This window comes from Typha angustifolia, chromosome 10 (genome assembly GCF_048772165.1).
Source record: "Typha angustifolia cultivar Huaian chromosome 10, ASM4877216v1, whole genome shotgun sequence".
Lineage (NCBI taxonomy): Eukaryota > Viridiplantae > Streptophyta > Magnoliopsida > Poales > Typhaceae > Typha > Typha angustifolia.
In genome coordinates this window covers 12605151-12624349 of record NC_133248.1, presented here as the reverse complement: position 1 = coordinate 12624349, position 19199 = coordinate 12605151, and the positions used below count along the sequence as shown (strand labels likewise).

The 19199-nt window shown below is 36.3% G+C and overlaps 1 protein-coding gene across 10 annotated transcripts; it reads right to left on the bottom strand.

Moving 5' to 3' along the window:
- Positions 1-6170: 6170 nt before the first annotated feature.
- On the bottom strand, positions 6171-18919 carry LOC140768174 (coatomer subunit beta'-1). 10 transcript variants are annotated; one of them, XR_012105714.1, is made up of 26 exons: positions 18764-18919; positions 18485-18505; positions 18296-18357; positions 18111-18165; positions 16482-16518; positions 16047-16372; positions 15824-15955; positions 15590-15738; positions 14108-14176; positions 13385-13535; positions 13237-13302; positions 12449-12637; positions 11268-11408; positions 11114-11188; positions 10582-10758; positions 10384-10475; positions 10182-10298; positions 9759-9873; positions 9583-9654; positions 8945-9141; positions 8737-8830; positions 8410-8516; positions 8207-8339; positions 7251-7521; positions 6689-6757; positions 6171-6403 (listed from the first exon to the last, which is right to left on the bottom strand). XR_012105714.1 is itself a non-coding variant. In XM_073108337.1 (26 exons), the coding sequence occupies exons 1-25, from the start codon at positions 18764-18766 to the stop codon at positions 6738-6740; spliced, it is 2715 nt and encodes a 904-aa protein (XP_072964438.1). In that variant the 5' UTR covers positions 18767-18919; the 3' UTR covers positions 6171-6403; positions 6689-6737. The 10 variants fall into 10 exon arrangements, 5 of the variants coding, with proteins under 5 accessions (XP_072964438.1, XP_072964439.1, XP_072964436.1 ...); XR_012105713.1 differs by having other exon boundaries at positions 7329-7521; XR_012105711.1 differs by having other exon boundaries at positions 7352-7521.
- Positions 18920-19199: the final 280 nt, after the last annotated feature.

Here is a 19199-nt window from a genome sequence, read left to right as displayed (position 1 = left end):
ATTTATTATTTTGTTAACGAGTGAGGTGCTGGTCCCCACCCGGAAGCCTGAGATCAAACCTTAGCATGTGAGTGGGGTCCACGTGTCACGTCCTGCACGGCTGGAACCGTCGGCGTCGAGCCCCTCGCTGGCACACCGCGTTCCCGTGAAAGATACCTGCCACGTCATCGACCATAACCCCCGTTCCCTCCCTCTTTACAATCGGATCGGACGGCCCAGAACTCATGACCACCATCTCGGTATATGCCTTAAAATCTTATCCTGTGACAACCCCAGTTGTAATCAATTGCTATCGACCCGTTTCAACTCTGGATAATGGGATTAGAGGCGACGCTTGTCAAGTAATTCCGATTTGTTTAGGGTCACAATTTCACATGATTAGTTACGTTGGACAAGGAGTTATCCATCAATAAAGTTTAAAATTGGAATATTTATTTTACTCTCTATAATTTGAGTTGGTAAAATTTTCTTAATCTTAATATATTGCCTCGACTTCCACATATTTTAACTTATTTAAATTGATAAGAAAATTAGAAAAAAATTAATGTCAACTTCGCATGTTCTACAATTATTTAACGACTTTACAAGGAATATAAACATTCAAAATTCAAAAGCGTTCACGAATTCCAAAGGCACAATTAACTCATTTCTGACTTCATACTACGGTGGAGATTATCTGACGACATCCAAAGTAATGGATGCAACTAAATATAGATTTGTTTCATATCATTCAATCAATGCTATTATCGGATGACACGCCATGTTCCAAATTCCAACCGGTATCTTATGACTGCCTCTAAAAATGGACAAAAAATCTACTACTAGGAAACGTATCCAAATGGTGCCCAAATAAATGATAAAGTAGATAGAGAGTTCTTCCACCCAGGTCCCAGGGTGACTGGATGAGGGATAACAAAGTGATCCATGGCCCAAATTAGGGCACATGATGCCAAGAGGACAGTGAGCAAATAGCTGTACTCACTACTCCCCAACACTCGCGTTGCGTGTTAATGCACGCAAGAGCCCCGTTCTCTATCAGCCATCTGTGAATGTGAGCATGCACATCTCATTCAAGGAATTTACCCGAAGTCCAGGCACTGGAGTATACTTTTATTCTTAATATTATACTTTTAATCGAGTATTTGTTGTAACGTGTGAGTCGATTTAATCGAGCCTAGCTATATTACTTTTAATCAACCTGAACGCAATGAGATATTTAAGGTACATTGTTTTGATTTTGAAATTAATGAACCAGATTCTTATGTTATATTGAAATTTGAGCAGCTGGATTATTTTGATAGACCTATTTACCGCTATGCTCTTTTCTTTTTTTACCAACGAGTTAAAATATTAAAACGATGATTTTACTCGGGCCCACTAAAACGTCACTCATTTACACATATCTTTCTTAAACCTTCTTTTTAACGAAGAAAGACTCTCCAAAGTAGTAAAAATCACATATCCTTCTAATCCCATTAACGTAAATGATAAATGATATAAATGCTCTTCTAGCTGGAAGGTTAAGTGGGGCATCTAATAATCTTTGTTTACTTTGTCGATTCATTATTTGTCCTGAAGCTCTCTAAATATTTCCTTTCCCTTTTCTCTACAGGAGCCTTCTCTTTCGCATCTCCGATATAAGCACCACCATCTTATCACCATTGCGCCCTTTCTAATGAGTAATAAGAGGAGCGATCTCCTCCATTGTGGCTCAGGCTCAACTAAAATATAAAAATTATTAATATTTTATATGTTAAATAGTTATTAGCTCAGTTTCAATAGCTCTGATTTGCTTTAAGACTTGGCAGTTTGGATTTGATTGAGCTTAGCTTGAATAATCTATCTAGTTTAGCCTAGTTTAAAAATAGCTTAGTTTTAGGTTTGGGCTTAGCCTGAGGCTCATTCTAATTTTGCTTTAAAATCTAAATTTCAAACTAGAACCGAAATTAATATTGAGCCTAAGTATGAAATAGAGTCAACTTTTTGGGGCTCAACTTGTCTACTACACCCTCGAGTTTCGGGGGCTCAAGTTGAGCACCTAACTTTGTACCCGAGTTGCAAAGAGGTGTTAATTTTTTTTTTAATAATTTATAAAGTCTGTGTACCCAAAATATATATATAGTTCTATAGTTCTATAGTTCAAAGACATATATATTAATAGAAAAGAGTGATAGGCGTCTAACTAAAATTATGAGTGAACATTATTATGTATGTGAAGCTGCAAAAGAATCTTGTCATTGTAATTAATTCCTGGGCTGCCGGCATATACACGGCACTATACAAAAGGTGAAGGAAATAGCAAAACAAAATCAACCACGAGTTCGCTCACAAACGAAAGATCCAAGTATAAAAATATAAACAGACGCGAACCCGCCCCCACCGATCTAACTCGGTTGACCGAAGCACATGGGAAGCGGTTAGGAGAAAGTAGTTGCGTCTCGACCTCCACGTGTCGGTCGTCCCATGTGACGCTATCGAAGTTCCCAATCGACAACGCCAAACACCCGGTAGTACTATTTCTTTGTTCTCGTAAAGACGCAGTACAATATCACACCCGTAACAGTTATCCGGGTGGGCTCCGGTTCATTAAAATAATTTATTCACGTCAAAATTGTTTCCTTCCTTTCTCTATTATTAGAATCACAATCCTCCGGTAGCATTAGCATACTACCAAACCAAATAAAAACAGACTATTTCTGTGTATACGCCCTAAATTATAGGATTTATATTTATAAATTATAATTTCGTTAAAAAAAACATAGTGTTATATATACAAATTTCTTTAAAAAAATACTAAGTTCTCTTTCGCTGTTGAGGGGCGTGATCGTAAATTTAGGAAATGAGGGCGGCTCTTTTGTCTTTCGTGAAGAGAAAAAGTTGGGAACGTTAGCTAGCCTTCGGGCGCTTCGAAGAGCGTGAAAGCAGTTAATTAATAAGTCGTTCGATGGCCCCGCTGGGTTCTGCTTCGGTCCAAATTAAGAGGACCTTTTTGCAAAATTCCACCTGCAATTAGTAAAAAATTACAGAAGAGTCCCCCTTTTTATTATTAAAGAAAAACTCTCTCTCTTCTTTCTTCTTCAATGTTTTATGCGGATACCCCACATAATGACCAGCAAATTATTGTGATCTCTCGTCCGCAGACATCTAAAGGAAATCGGCAGCTTTATAATAAGTGGCTAGTTAGTAGAAATGGTGAACAACGCCGGCTTTTTCTTGTGTTCCAAGGATGCGATGTAAGCCTTTTGACGCGTGGAAGAACGAGAAAGTAGTTTGCGTGTCAGATAAAATTATAAATTCAAAACGTTGTAGTGTGGAAATCAAGCGAGATGCGACTGACTGCTATAATAAAGACAAATTTGCAAGTTACCCCCACTTGAAATCTTAAATTACTCCTAAGGATTTGGCGCTTCCTGGGAAAAAAAAAGAGAAAAAACTGTCGGCCGAGATGGCTTTTACTTGGGGAATTTTATTATTATTTACTCGGCGCGTCATGACTCATGAGGAGGTGCCCACCGGGAAGCGTCGGTCACCACCGCCCGCCACTTGTGACCGTGTGACCCAGCAGTGGCAGTTGGGAGTTACCGGGCGTTATTACCTTTAGAAATTTACGATTAACACCTTATATTTTTAGTATTTATATTTGAAGCCTCAATATGACAAATAACAAAAAATTCGTGGAAGAGCGAAGGGAGTATGTAATGAGCCATGCCCATGCATGCATTTCCCGTCGTCATCCATGCCATGAGGAATTAAGGAACATGCCCGGGATGGATCATGGATGCATCCCATTCGTCATATACATGTCATCATGGCAATGCCATGTCCGAATCACGGGACCGGCCTCCCTAAAGAGTAGACTCGAGAATGGGTCGAAATAAGGGTTGCCTCAACGGAAAGGAAGACAGTTGGAGGGCCGTGACCTTTGCCACGTCCGCAGAAACCAAATTAAACAGATGGTGATTTTAATAGCTACAGTTAATTAGGACCATCTTACTAAGTTTTCCACGTCACTGCCCCCACAATTTTAGGCCCATTATGATTGAAGAAGAATAAGAGTCCCTTGTACATCCAAGAGTGTTAGAAAAGTTAATCCCATTCAATAACTCGATAGGTTAATTCTACTTTTAAATAAATTTAAATTTAGTATAATTGACTTTTAAATAAGTTTAATTTAAGAATAAGAGATTTTTATCCATAAATTAAAATATTTTATTTATAATTATTAATACTATATACACTTTTCTTATCTTTGTTTTTAGGATTATAATAAGAGAGAATATCATTTTATCCTAATATTGCAACCAAATATATAAAAGTCACCTTATTGTCTAAACTATATATAATAAAATGATTATAATACTATTCTACAATTTTAGAGAAACAGAGAAACAGAGAACAAAAAAAAGTTCACACAGTTTTAGAGAAACAGAGAAGCTCACTTACACCCCCTATTTATTATGATGTGCTTTTAGAAAAATTATCACTTTTCTTATCGTACTTTTTACCCACCGAACACATCGAATAAGTAAAAAGAGAAAAAAAAGAAGAAGAAAACTAGCGGTGTGTGAAGCCATCTAGCATAATAGAGGAGCATTTTTTTTTTTATAGTGCATATATTCCAAGAGCACAGCCGAAAGCCATCTTGTCCACTTAACACTTTCCTTCTATCTTCATCAACAAGGCAGGCTAAGGCTATTAAGGCTAAAGGGGGATCGTCGCGTGCCCTATCGAATGCTTGACTGCTGTCGGCCATAGCCTTATCGTATAGCTTGCTGTGAGTTGAGTTTAGATTCAGGATCAGTGAATAGAGGGACGGGCGTCGTCATATTTGCTCGTTTAAGTCAGATTCAGTGAATGAAAGGACGCCATAATGCAAGCGAGTATTTATATTTTGTCCTTTATGTTTTTAAGAGAATTAGAGATCCTAGCTCTCTGTGCTTTCCACTGTTTTCTAGATAGAACTATTCTTTTTTTTTTAAACTCTTCTGAAGTTGTTATAATCTTTTCTTCTCAAGGCCTTCCACTTAAAATAAAGTTGAACATACGACCCCAGGGACAAACTGACCAAAAATATGCCAAAGTTCTGTTTACAAGTGAGTTCGTCAAGAGTGTTTTAAAAGGCACTAGATTAACGTGAATATTTGAAGAGGAAGAACGAAGTAGCAAACTGGCTTTCACTAATCGTTTGGGTTCGGGTTTCGGTCGTACAAACTAAGAGATGGCTTGAGGGCGTCCATCGTTAACTGTTACCCGTTTGATGTAAGTCCACCGTGGCAAATCCGATATGCCCTTTAATCATTTGTGGGACAATCTCTGATTAAAATTTGCGAATCAAATTTTACTCTCTTGTTATGAGGACAATCTGACGGTGATTAGGAGGCTCCTAGTGCAATGCACAGTGGACAATGTCTTATAAATTTCTCCAAGAAAAGAGTCCGAATAAATTTTGAATAGAACATTCCCGAAGGATTGATTCCATAGAAATAGTCAAACATGATAAGTGAAGAAGTAGGCATACTTTGGAGGTGGGAGTTTTAGTTACAGAGACCCTTTCAAAGATGAAAACAACTTTACATCGATTTAATTCGTAATTCACCATGACACAATAAAGGTCCTCAAGCATAGCAAGCATCCAGGGTAAAGCGCACTTAATATTCCTTATCTTCTTTCTGAAAGAAAGATCACATTCTTACATTCATTTTTCTTCTTATTATTATACACAATGCCAATCATGGGAACTAAGCTGCTTAAGTATTGAAACTAGTGGATGACAGTAGAAAGTTAATGCATGGAGTACTAAAGCCCTGCAAGAACATTGAATCTTCTTTTCGAGTACCCCAATCATTTGAGGCATTGCAAACAATATACATAAAGATGGGTACTTTGTTAGGTTAGCAAGTAGCCAACCGACATAAATTCACATAACCCGTGTGCCAGCTATGTAAACAAAACTAACACCTACCTCTCGTCTTCATTTGCTCAACAGCGTGCTATATAATAAGGGCACTACCACCCACTTCAGGATGAAGGAATCAGCCAAACACAACCCCAAAAGTAATGCAAATGATTCTTCTCTTTGAGGTGGGAAAAAAATGGTACTATATGTATATATGTTGTCCTTAACAAATAATCATAATAACTCAATGAATGACAGAATCAAATGCTAGAGATATAGCTGTCCGCTAGATTAGAGAATAAGAAAGAGAACAGAACTGGCAGTGAAAGCAAGAAATCTACTATATATATATTTCTACAACTCAAAAATGATAGAAGAGCTTTTGACACTATATGAGTTACCAATAAAAACTCTTGAAAATCTTGCAGTTCCAATCCTAGGGGACCCACGTAAGACCTAATTGATCACCGGAGAGAAAAGCTACTACATGGTTCTCTCAGCATCAACCTGGCAAAAACAGAAGGGATTGAACAACTATGATAACTAATACACAGGCAGCTTGTGCTAAAAAATAATGTTCAAGTCTGCTAGAAATTGAACTTTTAAACTAACTTCTCAACTATTTCTTTACTCAGTACAAACTTATTTCAGGTTTTCACTATTCTTTACATTGAATTATTGGACCATCCAGTACCATATGACAAATTAGTTGTCGAAACATGTTGGGCATCGGTAGCAATGAAATGTGTCTATTACAATGTGCAGCATAGATGTTGGGGGATGCACTGTTACCTTAAAAACGGGGAATGCAGCTGCCAAAACTGGTTGGCCTGTTTGGTTCCTACTGATTTGGAGTTAGCACTGCAAGATTAGCAAATAACATAGTCAGAGAAGAGTAGGTATGAACAAAAAATTTAAAAAAAAATATTAAAAATAAAAACAGCATACAAGCAGAGCTCATGAGACTGACTTCCCATGTTGAAATACAGGATAATGCAGAGAACAAAGAAGAGGGGGAATTAAGATGGTACTCAACTAGTTACTGGAGTTCAAGCACTTAATCTAACTGGACTGCATGTTGTAAATAACAGTATTTTAGCAATTCAGCTCAAGATAGATCAATTTCATGCATCTAATTTTCACTGAAAATAAGTTATTTTAACTTCAGATAAACATACCAAGAATTCCTATTAAAAGTAATATGCAAATAGACCTGAAGAAAATAGAATTCTACTCATTTTGGTGTATCAATATTGAACAGTTATCAAAACTAAGCACCTTTTTGGATAAGGTTCCTGCTAATTTAACATAAAATATCTTCTCATGTTTAATTAATCTTTCAGGTCAGGTACACCTTATTTCTAGCCAGGAATTGAAGGAGCAGCGTCCTTATATATACTTGGAAGCTCTGGGGAAGAAACAAATTAATCACCAGACACAAAATTTAGACTTTACACTTGCCCAACCAATTGCTTTTAGGCTGATGGGGTTCCTTCATTATTATTCGTACCCCACTGTTCCTCACCCTCATTCCCATTTACAAGGATGGCGCCATCTGTAGACTCATCAGCATCAACTTCAATTACTTCTTCCTGACTTTCTTCTGCTTCATTATCTTCCATTACCTGCAAACAGTTGCTTTCCTTAGATACCTAAAGAAGCAGCATGGAAGCATTGGTGGGAGGAGACAAGACATTGTGCAAAGCAATTTACAAAAATAACAAGTTAAAGTGCAATATCTAGAGTTGGTCTTACAAAGTAGCTCTATAGATGATGAAAAAAGTTGTCCAGAAACTAATCCTCACAGAGCTTATTGTAGCTCTGAAATGTTAACACTGATCAATTATGGATTTTCAAGTTTATAGAGGGCAGCCCATCACTCGTAAAAGGTAGTGTCATTTAAAAGCTGCTTCTGATTTTAAAGAACACCTATTATAATTAACCTAGTGCTTTTTCATCCAAAGTACCAAGCCTGACATGCTATATATTTCTCATCTTCCTTATATCACAAATCATACTGAATTTCTTTCACATTCTATATGGAATAAAACCACAAATTTTTTCCATGCTAAGCAAACACTTCTGAGAATTTAATGGAGCTCATGTGCTAGTAGGAAGGTGGACTGATGACCAGGAAGTTATCCCCTCTTGACTTGTGCACAGCAAAAGCAACCTCAAACAAAAAGAATTATTTATTCTTTTACCACATTTAATGGACAACTCGTACATTGTCCAGAGAGAATCAGTGTATCATTTAAAAAAGATCATAGAACTTCCATACAAATATTTACTTAAAAAGATGCTCAATACCTCATGCCCAGAATCTCCATTTTCAACTGGTAAGTCCTCATCAGAAACTTGCATAGCTTTAAAGGCTTCCACAAGACTTGTGTTCGACTTCTCAGCATAACTCAAGTATTCATCGGCAGGTGGATAATCACCCCTGTGAAACTGAGATTTAAATAGAGCTGAACAAGATATGCTTGAAAGAATAAAAGACAGCAAATAGGCACCTCTTGAGGGCAAGATTAGCTTCCACAGCAAGAGCAACCTGCCAGTCTTCAAATAAATTGGGGTACTCACTAGGATCAGCTAAAGACTCCGCAGCTTTCGGGTTAACCTGTACAAAAAGAACAAATAAGAACCAACATCTTTTACTGTCAATAAAGGAATTGTGAAAGCTGCATGTTACCTGAGGAAAAAAAACTACTAACCACAAATAGGAGAAGTCTCATAACGAAACAAAACAATCTAATTAAAAGCTTTTCACTTGCATAAAATATCCTGAGCAATCAAGCCTACCACTAAAAGAATAACAAAATGAAGCCAAAAAATAGTACTTTATTGAGATCATTTTTCCAAGTTGCTACAATCTCTGACACTTTGCTTGGAAGATATGATCTCGCCATCAGTGCAGCCTCTGGTATACGGTTACTGTATCAAGATTGTGTACTACCATTAGAAACATTAAAACTAATCTTGAACTACCAAAACTAACTAGTATATTGCATACAGTAGCATTTGGCATAAAGTATATTAAGCATTTACCTCTCAACCAATAACTGAAGGCACTCTTCTAATTTACCTAGCATAAAGAGACAGAGAAAAGAAACATTGTTCTTTCCTTGTTCTTTAGCAAGATTTGCAAGTTTTGATATCCCTTCAGCATCTCCAAGAGCTGAGTACAAAAGCAATAAACCACTCAAATCCATAGCTTGGGACAGACATTCCTCAGCCATCTCTAACTGCACCAGTGAAGTTACAGATCAAATAAAACCTTTAAATTAATATATTTTGAAAAGGATAAAGCAGGAGTCGTTCAAAATAAAACAATGCTAAAAATTGGGAGGCCTCCAACATAACATGCTTTTCAGGCCATTCTTTATTAACGAAGGCACCAAACTAAAGTCATCATCCTAAAGTAAATCAAGAAGCTACACGAGCTACTAGAGCTGTGTATCCTTTATCTTTCTTTCTTCATTCAAAATCATTATTTTTCCTGTTATGCCCATCGATTACAAATTCCTACTTTTAGAAAACCATGGTATAACTACTTGACAGGTAACATTTAGAATGCTTAGCAGATTCTTTGTAATGCCTTTTCTTATTCCTGTGTTCACATTAGTCACTCTGCTGGAAAGCTTTTATATATAACAAATGAGATTCTCCTGAAGATGCCAACATACCTTTCCGGTGGACATAGCTAGTTCTCCCAACTGCTTCCACTTAGATTCACTTTGTACTTCAGTAGCAATTGCCTGCAAAGAAAATTTCTGTCTCAGAGGATGCAGAATTACATTACTAAAAGTTAACATCCACTCTATGGCCAACATCATGTAGCAAGATGAATGATGGATCACACCTTCGCAACTTCTAACCTCCCAAGCTGCACAGCTAGGTCGAATCTGTAATTAGGATCAGTAGCTATCTCAAGGGCATCCTCAAGCATGCCTCGGGACTCCAAGAAATGAGCCACACTGCCAAATAAAATCCAAATGCACAGAAGTTAAAGAAGGAAAACTGAAAAGTGTAAGTTCAGAAAAGAAAAAATATATGTAGGAAGTATTCCTAACTCATTATTAAAACATTGGTATAAGAAATTTAAAAAAATAGCAACTCACAAACAGGTATAGAAATACTTCTACAGAAAATTTTTACAATTTTTTCTTTGAGAATAATAATCATGAATTAATGATATCAAAAGAGCAAGTAGATTTAAAGAAAAAAAGATTGAATTCATATACTATACAAGCAAGATCACAGAACAGAGTATCACGGGAGGTACCTATTGTGATGTTCTTTAGGAATTGACTGCAGAATATCGCTTGCTCGTTCTAAATCACCACGCATCACAAGTGTTTTGTACTCTATCAAACTGAGAAGTAAGGTGTATCCCATAACACTGCAATGCATAAAATTATTAGCCTTAGAAAACGATGATGGGACAACAGATATTCAAAGAGCAATTGTAGAGTTTGACAACTCACTTGAACTCCTTGTCAATAAGATAAACTCGACTTTGGCTAGCAAGATATCCTAATAAATACATAGGGCGATCCAAATGAAACATGGTGGTAACCTACATAAAACAGAACAAAAGCTACGTGAACACAAAAATACTAGAATGTCCACACACACCCACAAAAAAAGAGAGAACATCTCACAGTGCATTAATAAATTCGTACCTCTCCACCGACACAATAATTTAGTCGCCAAGAAGAATTATTGTAAATGAAACAGTCTCCAACCCATATACCAGTTCGAACCCGCTCATTTATCTCATGAAGTAGCTCAAAGGCATCCTCAACACCTTGTTCATCTACTGGCTTTCCACCTTCGAAATAAGAAGAAACAACATCTCTCTGCAGGAAATAAATTTTAATAAAGGATAATTGTTTTACAGACATAAGAAGGTGTAAGTCCTACTTCATGCTTGCCCAATCAATGGCTAGTCTAGGGAAAAAAGGATGTACATATCCTTACTCCCCATTATTAAAAAGGTTGTTCATAGCTTAAATCTATTAGAAATAAGAAGGCAAGCCTTACTGTCACTAAGTGAAGCCCGTTAGAAAACTTCTATAGTTCTATAGCATATCATCATGACACAATATCCATTATAAGCATGTTTTTTAAGAGTTACATGGAAAGCTGCAATTATGGTATAACAAGAGAAGACTTTGGTTTCAGTGTGCAAATGATGATCTAGTACTAACTTACGTTGTACTTTAGAATGTAGAATGATGTATCACTCGCAATTGCCACTAAGTCTCCACTATCAGCCCAATAGAGGTTCTGCAGAAGCAAATGTAATCATAGATGAAGTATGCACAATGCAATACAAACATACTCTCATAGCAGATAATTGACTCACTTTGACATTCACATCAATCCGGCGTATCAATCTGCATTCAGCCCAGTCATAGAAGCAAATGAAATCATTGGAGCACATTGCCAACAATATACCACCAAAAATACGCTCCGCAGAAAAGGTTGGTCGGATACTTTTCTTTTCCTGAAATTGTCATAACTCCAAAATCAAAGTCCCAGTAGGACAATCATATAAATGCCAATATAACTGGATACTAATAATGCTATGAGCAAATATGTGTTCAGCATATGAAAAGGCCAGAAAGGAAACAAATTTAACCAGTTCTTCATGCCAATACACTCTCAAAACTCAAAAGGGAAACAAATTTAACATTTTACTTCTTGCCACTACAGAATACAGAGCTAGGGGTGTAAATGAGCCAAGCTCGAGCGAGCTGGGCTCAGCTTGGCTCGAGGGTTGGATTTTCTCAACTCAAGCTCGATAAGCTTAATTGGCTTACTGGGCTGAGCCTAATATACATGATAAAATAAAATCTGAAAGCTGGATAATTAAAAATATATAAAGTAGCACACACAGTAATACAGAAACAGTAAATAATTAACATAAAAATTCTAATTAATCATGTGAATATATTATAATGCATCCAACTTGGAATTATATATATAGTATCGAGCCTAATCGAGCTGAGCTCGAGCAAGCTAGCTCAGCTTGGCTCATTTAGAGTTCGAACTAAGCTCATGAGCCTCACGAGCTATTTTTGACAACCCTATACAAAGCTGTTTACTGACTCTAACTCAATGCCACCCAATGGCCAAAGATGGGAGGGAGCATGAGCTCCTTATTCCAGTTAGTAAAAGAAGTATACTGCATATGTATGAAAATTAGAATTCTGATGGTCGTAGTAACTAAAAGAAGGTACAAAGCCAGAATAAAGCATATTAAAGGCATATAAGAAAGTAGATCTTTCATCACCATGAAGATGATAGAAAAACATAAGTAAAAAATTCTTCATAAAGAGGGTCTACTCAACAATTAAACAATTTCAAAACAAAAAAGAAAAGTAAAAAAGGAACTAATTATCCTTGGCTACAAAGAAGTCCAATATCCCTGTGAAAGGGGAATGTTGGTTACATAAAGAAATCATACTTAAGAAAACTTGTAACAATGTAGGATGCTCGTGAACAGAAGATAGATCCTCAATCATATATAAGTAGAACCCAAACCTGGAAAGTTTTACTATAAATCTTTATCCTTGAAGTACTCTCCCTGACTGCATATTCTCCATCAGATGACCAAACAAATTCCAGTGCAGATCCAAATGATCTGTTTCTCCATGCTAAAGCAGTATATATGATGTATTCTCCATCTCCACAAACAACAACAAATCGTCCATTTGGATTATGCTTTAAGCTCTGGAAAGAAAATAGGAACAAGGATAATAACCATAAGAACATCTCATTAACGACAGGAGACCAAATTCAGGTACTAGAAACTTCTAATACACATCACAAAATGAATGAAGAAAATTCAAAACCTTTATGGTGGAACAAACATATCATAATTTCTCTAAATGGCCCCTACTACTATAAATGAACGACTAGTCTTGCACCAAGATCAATCATATTCTCAGTTCAATCAAATTTCACAAAATTTTCCACTTCTGAAGATACACATATTCACAGGTCAGTCAGATGTTTAGAGAAAATGCAGCTTTGATACTGAAAATTCCAAGTATTTTAATTAAATGCTGAGACAAATAAAAATGGCAATGGAGGCTTAGAACCACAATGAAATTGATCTAAACCAAAAAAAACAACTCTTCTTAAAACAAGCAGGCAGGAAGCTAAAAATTGAATATTTAAACTGTAATAACTTTCAGGAACATGCAAAGGCTCCTAGAAACCTGATCAATCAAGAGTTCTCCAACACTACCAATTCATATCTAACAATAATAGGAAAAGAGAAACACTACTAGAAGCATTAGTAACAGATAACTTATGTAAGAACATACTTGAGGGTAAAGGTCACAGCTTCCCAACTCCTTTACAGCCAACGGCAATCTTTCTCCATCTGTGACCTGACAGGTATACAAAGTAAGAATCCTTACATCAATTTAAATAAAGATAGCTTTTCCTTATACCATAACAGAGTAAACTTACCTCAAAATCTGCACCTACAGTCTTGATATTTACAGTTTGAATTTCATTGTGTTTTGCCCATATGATTTTCCCACTGCTGTCCATGCTAGCAACTGGTTCTTCACGGCCAATTTTTATCATAATAGTTCCCTCATCATATCCAATTACCACCCTATAAAATAAACCCACCGGTATGTGTAGAATCATGACAAGTTAGACTTAAGCACAAAACACAGACAAGGAAATCAGCAGGGTGATTTAAAAACCAAACGAGACCATTGCTGAGAGGCTCAAATTTCAAGTGTTGACAAAAGGGTCAAAGAGTCCAAAATCAAAGGTTCTAAAAGAGACATGATCTCCCTCGAGATTTATGGAAGTCGCTTCTAAATAGATCTGGAACTTTTAAAACAAACAAAATCATGTAGCCAGTAGCTACTGTAGGTACTTGGAACTTTATTTTCATTTCTTGCTGATGTAACAGCACAATAAAGCAAGAAAACATTAGTACTACTTAGGAGACTGGCTTAAGATTCTCCAAAATGATATTTTGAAGCATCACTCACAAAATTTATAGTGGATGTTAGGACTTAGGAGTTAGGACAATATTAGTAGGTACACTATAGAAATAAACTATTAAATGACAAGGATGGAAGTATGGAACCTAATGTCACACTATAAATAACTTGGATTCAGAGAGAAAGGTTCAGTGAAACCATGAAACAGAAGTGATATAATTTCATTTACCTCCTAGAACCTTTAATGCATCCTACAGCCCAAACTCGTTCGAGGCCATAATTGAGTGTGTTCTCGAGCCTACAAAAAAGAAATTCAAATAGTGTTTACAAATTCAACAATAAGTCTGACTAAAGACCTCCGCAAAGAATGTAAACATAAATGTTAAATGAATTAAAAACCAGAAAGCAAGAAAAAATAACAGCTATCTCAACTAAATTTACCCCTCAATATGTCATCTTTATTTGGAAAAGTAACCTAAACAGGAAAAACAAAGTTTAATTTTCTAGCTTAGAGAATGGAAACCAAAGTGACAGATAAGAAATATAGCGAACACTTAAATTATCCGAGATATATATACTAAACTAAAAGAAGATATTGCAAGCTGAAGAATTACATCAAGTAACTCCTAAAGAGCGAGAATGATGGTGCAGAAAATGTCTAAGTGGATTTATATATGCCACTTGTCTCATAATAAAGCTCCATAATTCAGAACTGATTAAACCTTAAGCCTTGACTACAATTTGAACAAAGAAAATAAATAACCTTATTAGTAACAATCTCTCCACTATATTTACTAAAGTAACTGTGGCAATTTTTCCACTATAAATTTCTTCCATACTCGCAGAAACCCTTTAATTCTGAAGTACATGTCTTCAACAAGCATATAAAGTTGAGAATGTGTTGAAAAAGCAACATGTCTTATAATGAGAACAATCTTGTAACAAATCAACTAATTCTAAAAAATAGTAATTACCACATATAACCGGCCCTTCCTCCCCAATTGTCAGTCTATCTTATCTTATCTTATCTTTATCCACCTCTAACCTCTTGAAAATGATCAGTGCTTCCCACCTCACGGTTAGCCACAAAAGAAATGCTAGTCAAGGTTTGAGGTTCATTTTAGTCCTATGTACATCCCCAAGCCTGAACCAGCTGTTAAGAATATGCATCACTTTCTATGGCTGATCATCAAAAGATATCAAATGGATCACTCGATCTTGATATATAAAGAGGTAGTTGCATGGAATATTATTCCCCTACACTGATTTAAAAGGTAAGGCTCTATATTTGCTTGATATCACATGTATAGATGAGTCAGTATATTTTCAAAGAAATTAGAAGACAAATCAGTACGTCAAGATAGAATAACTTAATAAGAATAGCTAAACTGAAATATAATAATACCCAGAACTTGCACTTGCATATCAACCTTTGCAGTCCTTGCCATACAACAACTCAAAAGAAAAAAAATATATTGATTTAAGTATTTAATATGCATAGGAACAAAAATTTTGACCAGAAAAATAAATTCATCGACTTTCAATTTAAACGAAAAAGTTATTTCTCTGGGCTACTGAGTGGAAAACAACACATCAGTATATGAGCAACCAATTAAGTGAACAGACTCAACAGCAGAAGCAAAAGATTACACCAAAGTTAACAAAATTATTGGAAATAAGCATAAAGCTACAGAAGCACAAAAGAAATTACCTGTATGTTGTTGCATGCCATATGCGAACAGTACCATCCTCTGAACCTGTAATTATAATGGGAAGCTCAGGGTGGAAACATACAGCTGAAACATTATGTGTATGTCCTTCAAGTGTCTGGACACAGCTCTTGGTTTGGTAATCCCAGACCTGATCCGATTAGAACGCATTAACCAAAAACTGTAGTACTGTAGTAAGCACACATATCTACCTTCTTAATGAAAAGCAAGCAGACCTTCGCAGTGTGATCATCGGAACCAGTGATTAGATATGGTCTATCACCACCAGTGAAGTAATCAACACAATTCACACCCTTTAAATGGGCATCTAATGTAAAATTTGGATCGGGAGAGCCAAGATTCCAGATCTGAGAAGTTCAAAATTTTGGAAAAAGCATGGTCAAAAACATGAAAAGCAAACGGGCATACTTTCACCTATTAAAATATGCTAAATCAGACCTTTATCGTGCGATCAAGAGAGGCGCTTGCAAAAGTATTGGTGTCTTTGGGATTAAACGTAACTTGCATTACGTAGTGAGAATGACCCTCAAAAATTTGAGTACATATCCACCCCTTATCCCAGTCCCAAAGCTTTATCAACATGTCATCAGATGATGACAGCACATATGGAAGGGTTGGGTGGACAGCTACACACCTAATGTAATCAGTATGAGCCTCAAAAACTTTAACTTTGTCCATTGTATTATAGTTATACACACGGATGAACATATCATCAGCACCAGCCACAATCCACTGTTTGCGTGCAATGAATTTTGCCGATCGCACTGAAAATAAGCACAGAAACATTTAGGCAAATGAACAATAATTAAAGAATAGATTTATTCTAGGAAGAGTGGAGAGATAGAGATGAAGGGAGGGAAGGAAATGACATACCCGGCAATTCGGTGACTTCAAAAGATTTCACCATAGTCTGAAGATATACCAACAAAATTGTAATGAATTTAACAATATGAGTCCAAAATAAAATGAAATGTCCAACTCTAATAGCATTAATTTTATCTTGTAATCATACAGCCATGAAACAGAATCTGCACAGGCTGAAGTAATAAAGAATGCATCTACTCAGCCCATTTTATCAAGGCTGACATGCATAGTCATAGACACAATACATACTGTAAAAATTCTGGCAAATAGCCTCTGGCAGACTGGCACATTACCTTTAAACCTATATAATGCCAATTCAAACTCCTCTCATTTTTATTTCCTTCATGAAAGAGTACTGGGAAGATGAATCACTGAATGGGTCATAGTGATATAAATATATTGGTCTAGTCAAATCCTTGTCAGGTTGAGAAATCCTAGATTAGACCTTGATACTTTATATCTTGGTAGAAATGTGAAGATTAAGCATGACCCACTATTTTCAATGACTCCAAAGTCATCCTCGATACCACAACTTTATTAAGGCCACTTTCCTAATCTCTTCAATATAATCATGCAACTTGAAACCTAGTTATTTAACAGCCCACATGCTTTAAGGTTTATAATTGGAATAAAACACAAGGTACCCATTCTAACCTGCGAGGTAATGGGGTCAAAACCAAACCCACTTAATCTTAGATTACTAGGTTAACTGAATGACACCTTTATCTAGCCTCCTGACAATCCTCCACCAAAATTCATTTATTTCAGGCAAGTTCAGTTGAGTTGCAAATTCAGGTTTGAAAATTTCTAGCCGTAGGTAATATTAATACGAATGTGTAACAGAAGAGATGATACTGCACCTGACTATCCTTGTAATGTATATTGCTCACCAATTGTACCTTAAAACTAAACTACCAAACTATAACTAAGTGCAGTAATCCAACCTTTTGCAGCAAGTTACGCGTTTATGATAATAGTTTTCGAGTGCATATGATAACAAAAGGCGTTCAACACAAGGACCTGTATCCTATTAGTATCATTTTCCAAACAACACATATAATTCCAACAAGATTCCACTGTGATATAAGGAGTGTAAATCTTCGCCTAAGACAGATTTTGGATGACTTGACAACTCTGAACTGATTTTTACATCGTACTATTTGATCCTCCAACAAATGAATAGAACTGCCGAGCAGATTTCACCAAATTTCTTGTTAAAAACCTAAAATAGATAGCACCAAAACTCATCAACTTATGAATATTTCAGATTATTTTCTTTGTCCACAATCAGGCATGTTATGCAAATGGTGCAAAACAAAATTCTTAAACCTTAAATTGGTTAAGCTACCTATTGGCATGAATAACCACGAAAATATTACAGTCAACAAGAATGGCAACGATGATGGTAATAGTCAGTTATTTGCAACTAGGAAAACACAAGGACTCATTGTTTTTCCAACATATGCACCATCTCAAGCAATGAAACTATTTTTTTCATAAAGAAGTTGTCACCAATAGAAGTGCCTCTTAATGCATAAGTAGGAAAAAAAGCCTTAGCATAGATAAATTCTCTGTCTACATGCCAAAGAAACTATATCATGTATGAGTCATCGATCCTATCCAGGATTAGATTCTTGCCTGTGATTGATAGTTCCAGATGCAGACACTTCCAGAATAAAGACTCGCCAAAATCCTGCAGCACAAAAGGAAAGAAGAAACATAAAACCATGCAAAATGAAGTTCTCAAGCCTCTGCCTGTTGAGTAGTTAAAGTAGAAAAAGAGACAGATAAATTATGAACACGAATCGATGCAAGAAAGTTACCATGGCTCTGTTGGATGCAGATCTACAGATTTTACTCTTTCTGATCTTTGGGCAAGTTTCCTCTGATTCACAATTCATCGCAAACGAATTTTAAAGACAAAAATAAACGAAATAGTGAGATTTGAACACGGCAAGCAATAGAAAGGACGAGATCTAATCCAAGATTTCACTAGCATCAGCGATATGTACCTTGATTTCCAATCTGAGAGGCTGCAACCATTGCCACCGACACAAGTAAAAGAAAATAAACAAAATCCATTAGATGCCCAACGAAATCCAGATCTTAAGGAAATTCAAACTCCTACTGGATTAACACTCGTTAAATTAACAAATCTTGACAAGATCAACACGAATTGGAGAGCGAAAAGGAAAAAAAAAAGATATTCAAATGATCACAACGAATCAAACTAATTCCACCCCAGATCTAACATCGAGAGCAGTGATCAAATAATGAATCAAGAAACGCACCATTTTGCCGTCTGAAACCGGGCGTCTGTGAAGAAGTCCGCTGTTAGAGGAGCAGAAACCCTAGAAATCGAGGGTTTAGAGAGGGGGAGAAGGAGAGATGCGATCGGGTGAGCAGCGACGAGGCAGATTTGGGAAATGTCGGGAAGATACTTCGTCTTTTGCTACATAAGTAGAACGAAACATGGATTTCACCTTTTTTACAAATTTGCCCCAAATAAAACAAGAATTTTAATTCGAAATTTCGAATAATGTTGAGCGTAATAGCACTCCCATAATCGCATATCGTATCGGAAAATGTACCCCAAGTTAACAAGGGGTATAAAAGTAAATATATCTTGAGTGAGCACCGACCACCTCCGTGAACTGCAAACGATAGCTACTGGGTACGCCTACGGGTGCACGATAGATAGTAGCTCTGCTCTTTGGGTTTTCCTCA

Bases quoted from the DNA above. Each gene is read 5' to 3' on its own strand.
- LOC140768174 (XM_073108335.1), bottom strand. The intron at 13,303-13,384 runs GTAAGTTTACTC...TATACCTGTCAG, and splicing joins CTGTAGGTGCAGATTTTGAG to GTCACAGATGGAGAAAGATT. The intron at 9,142-9,582 runs GTATGTTGGCAT...TCACTGGTGCAG, and splicing joins TAGCTATGTCCACCGGAAAG to TTAGAGATGGCTGAGGAATG.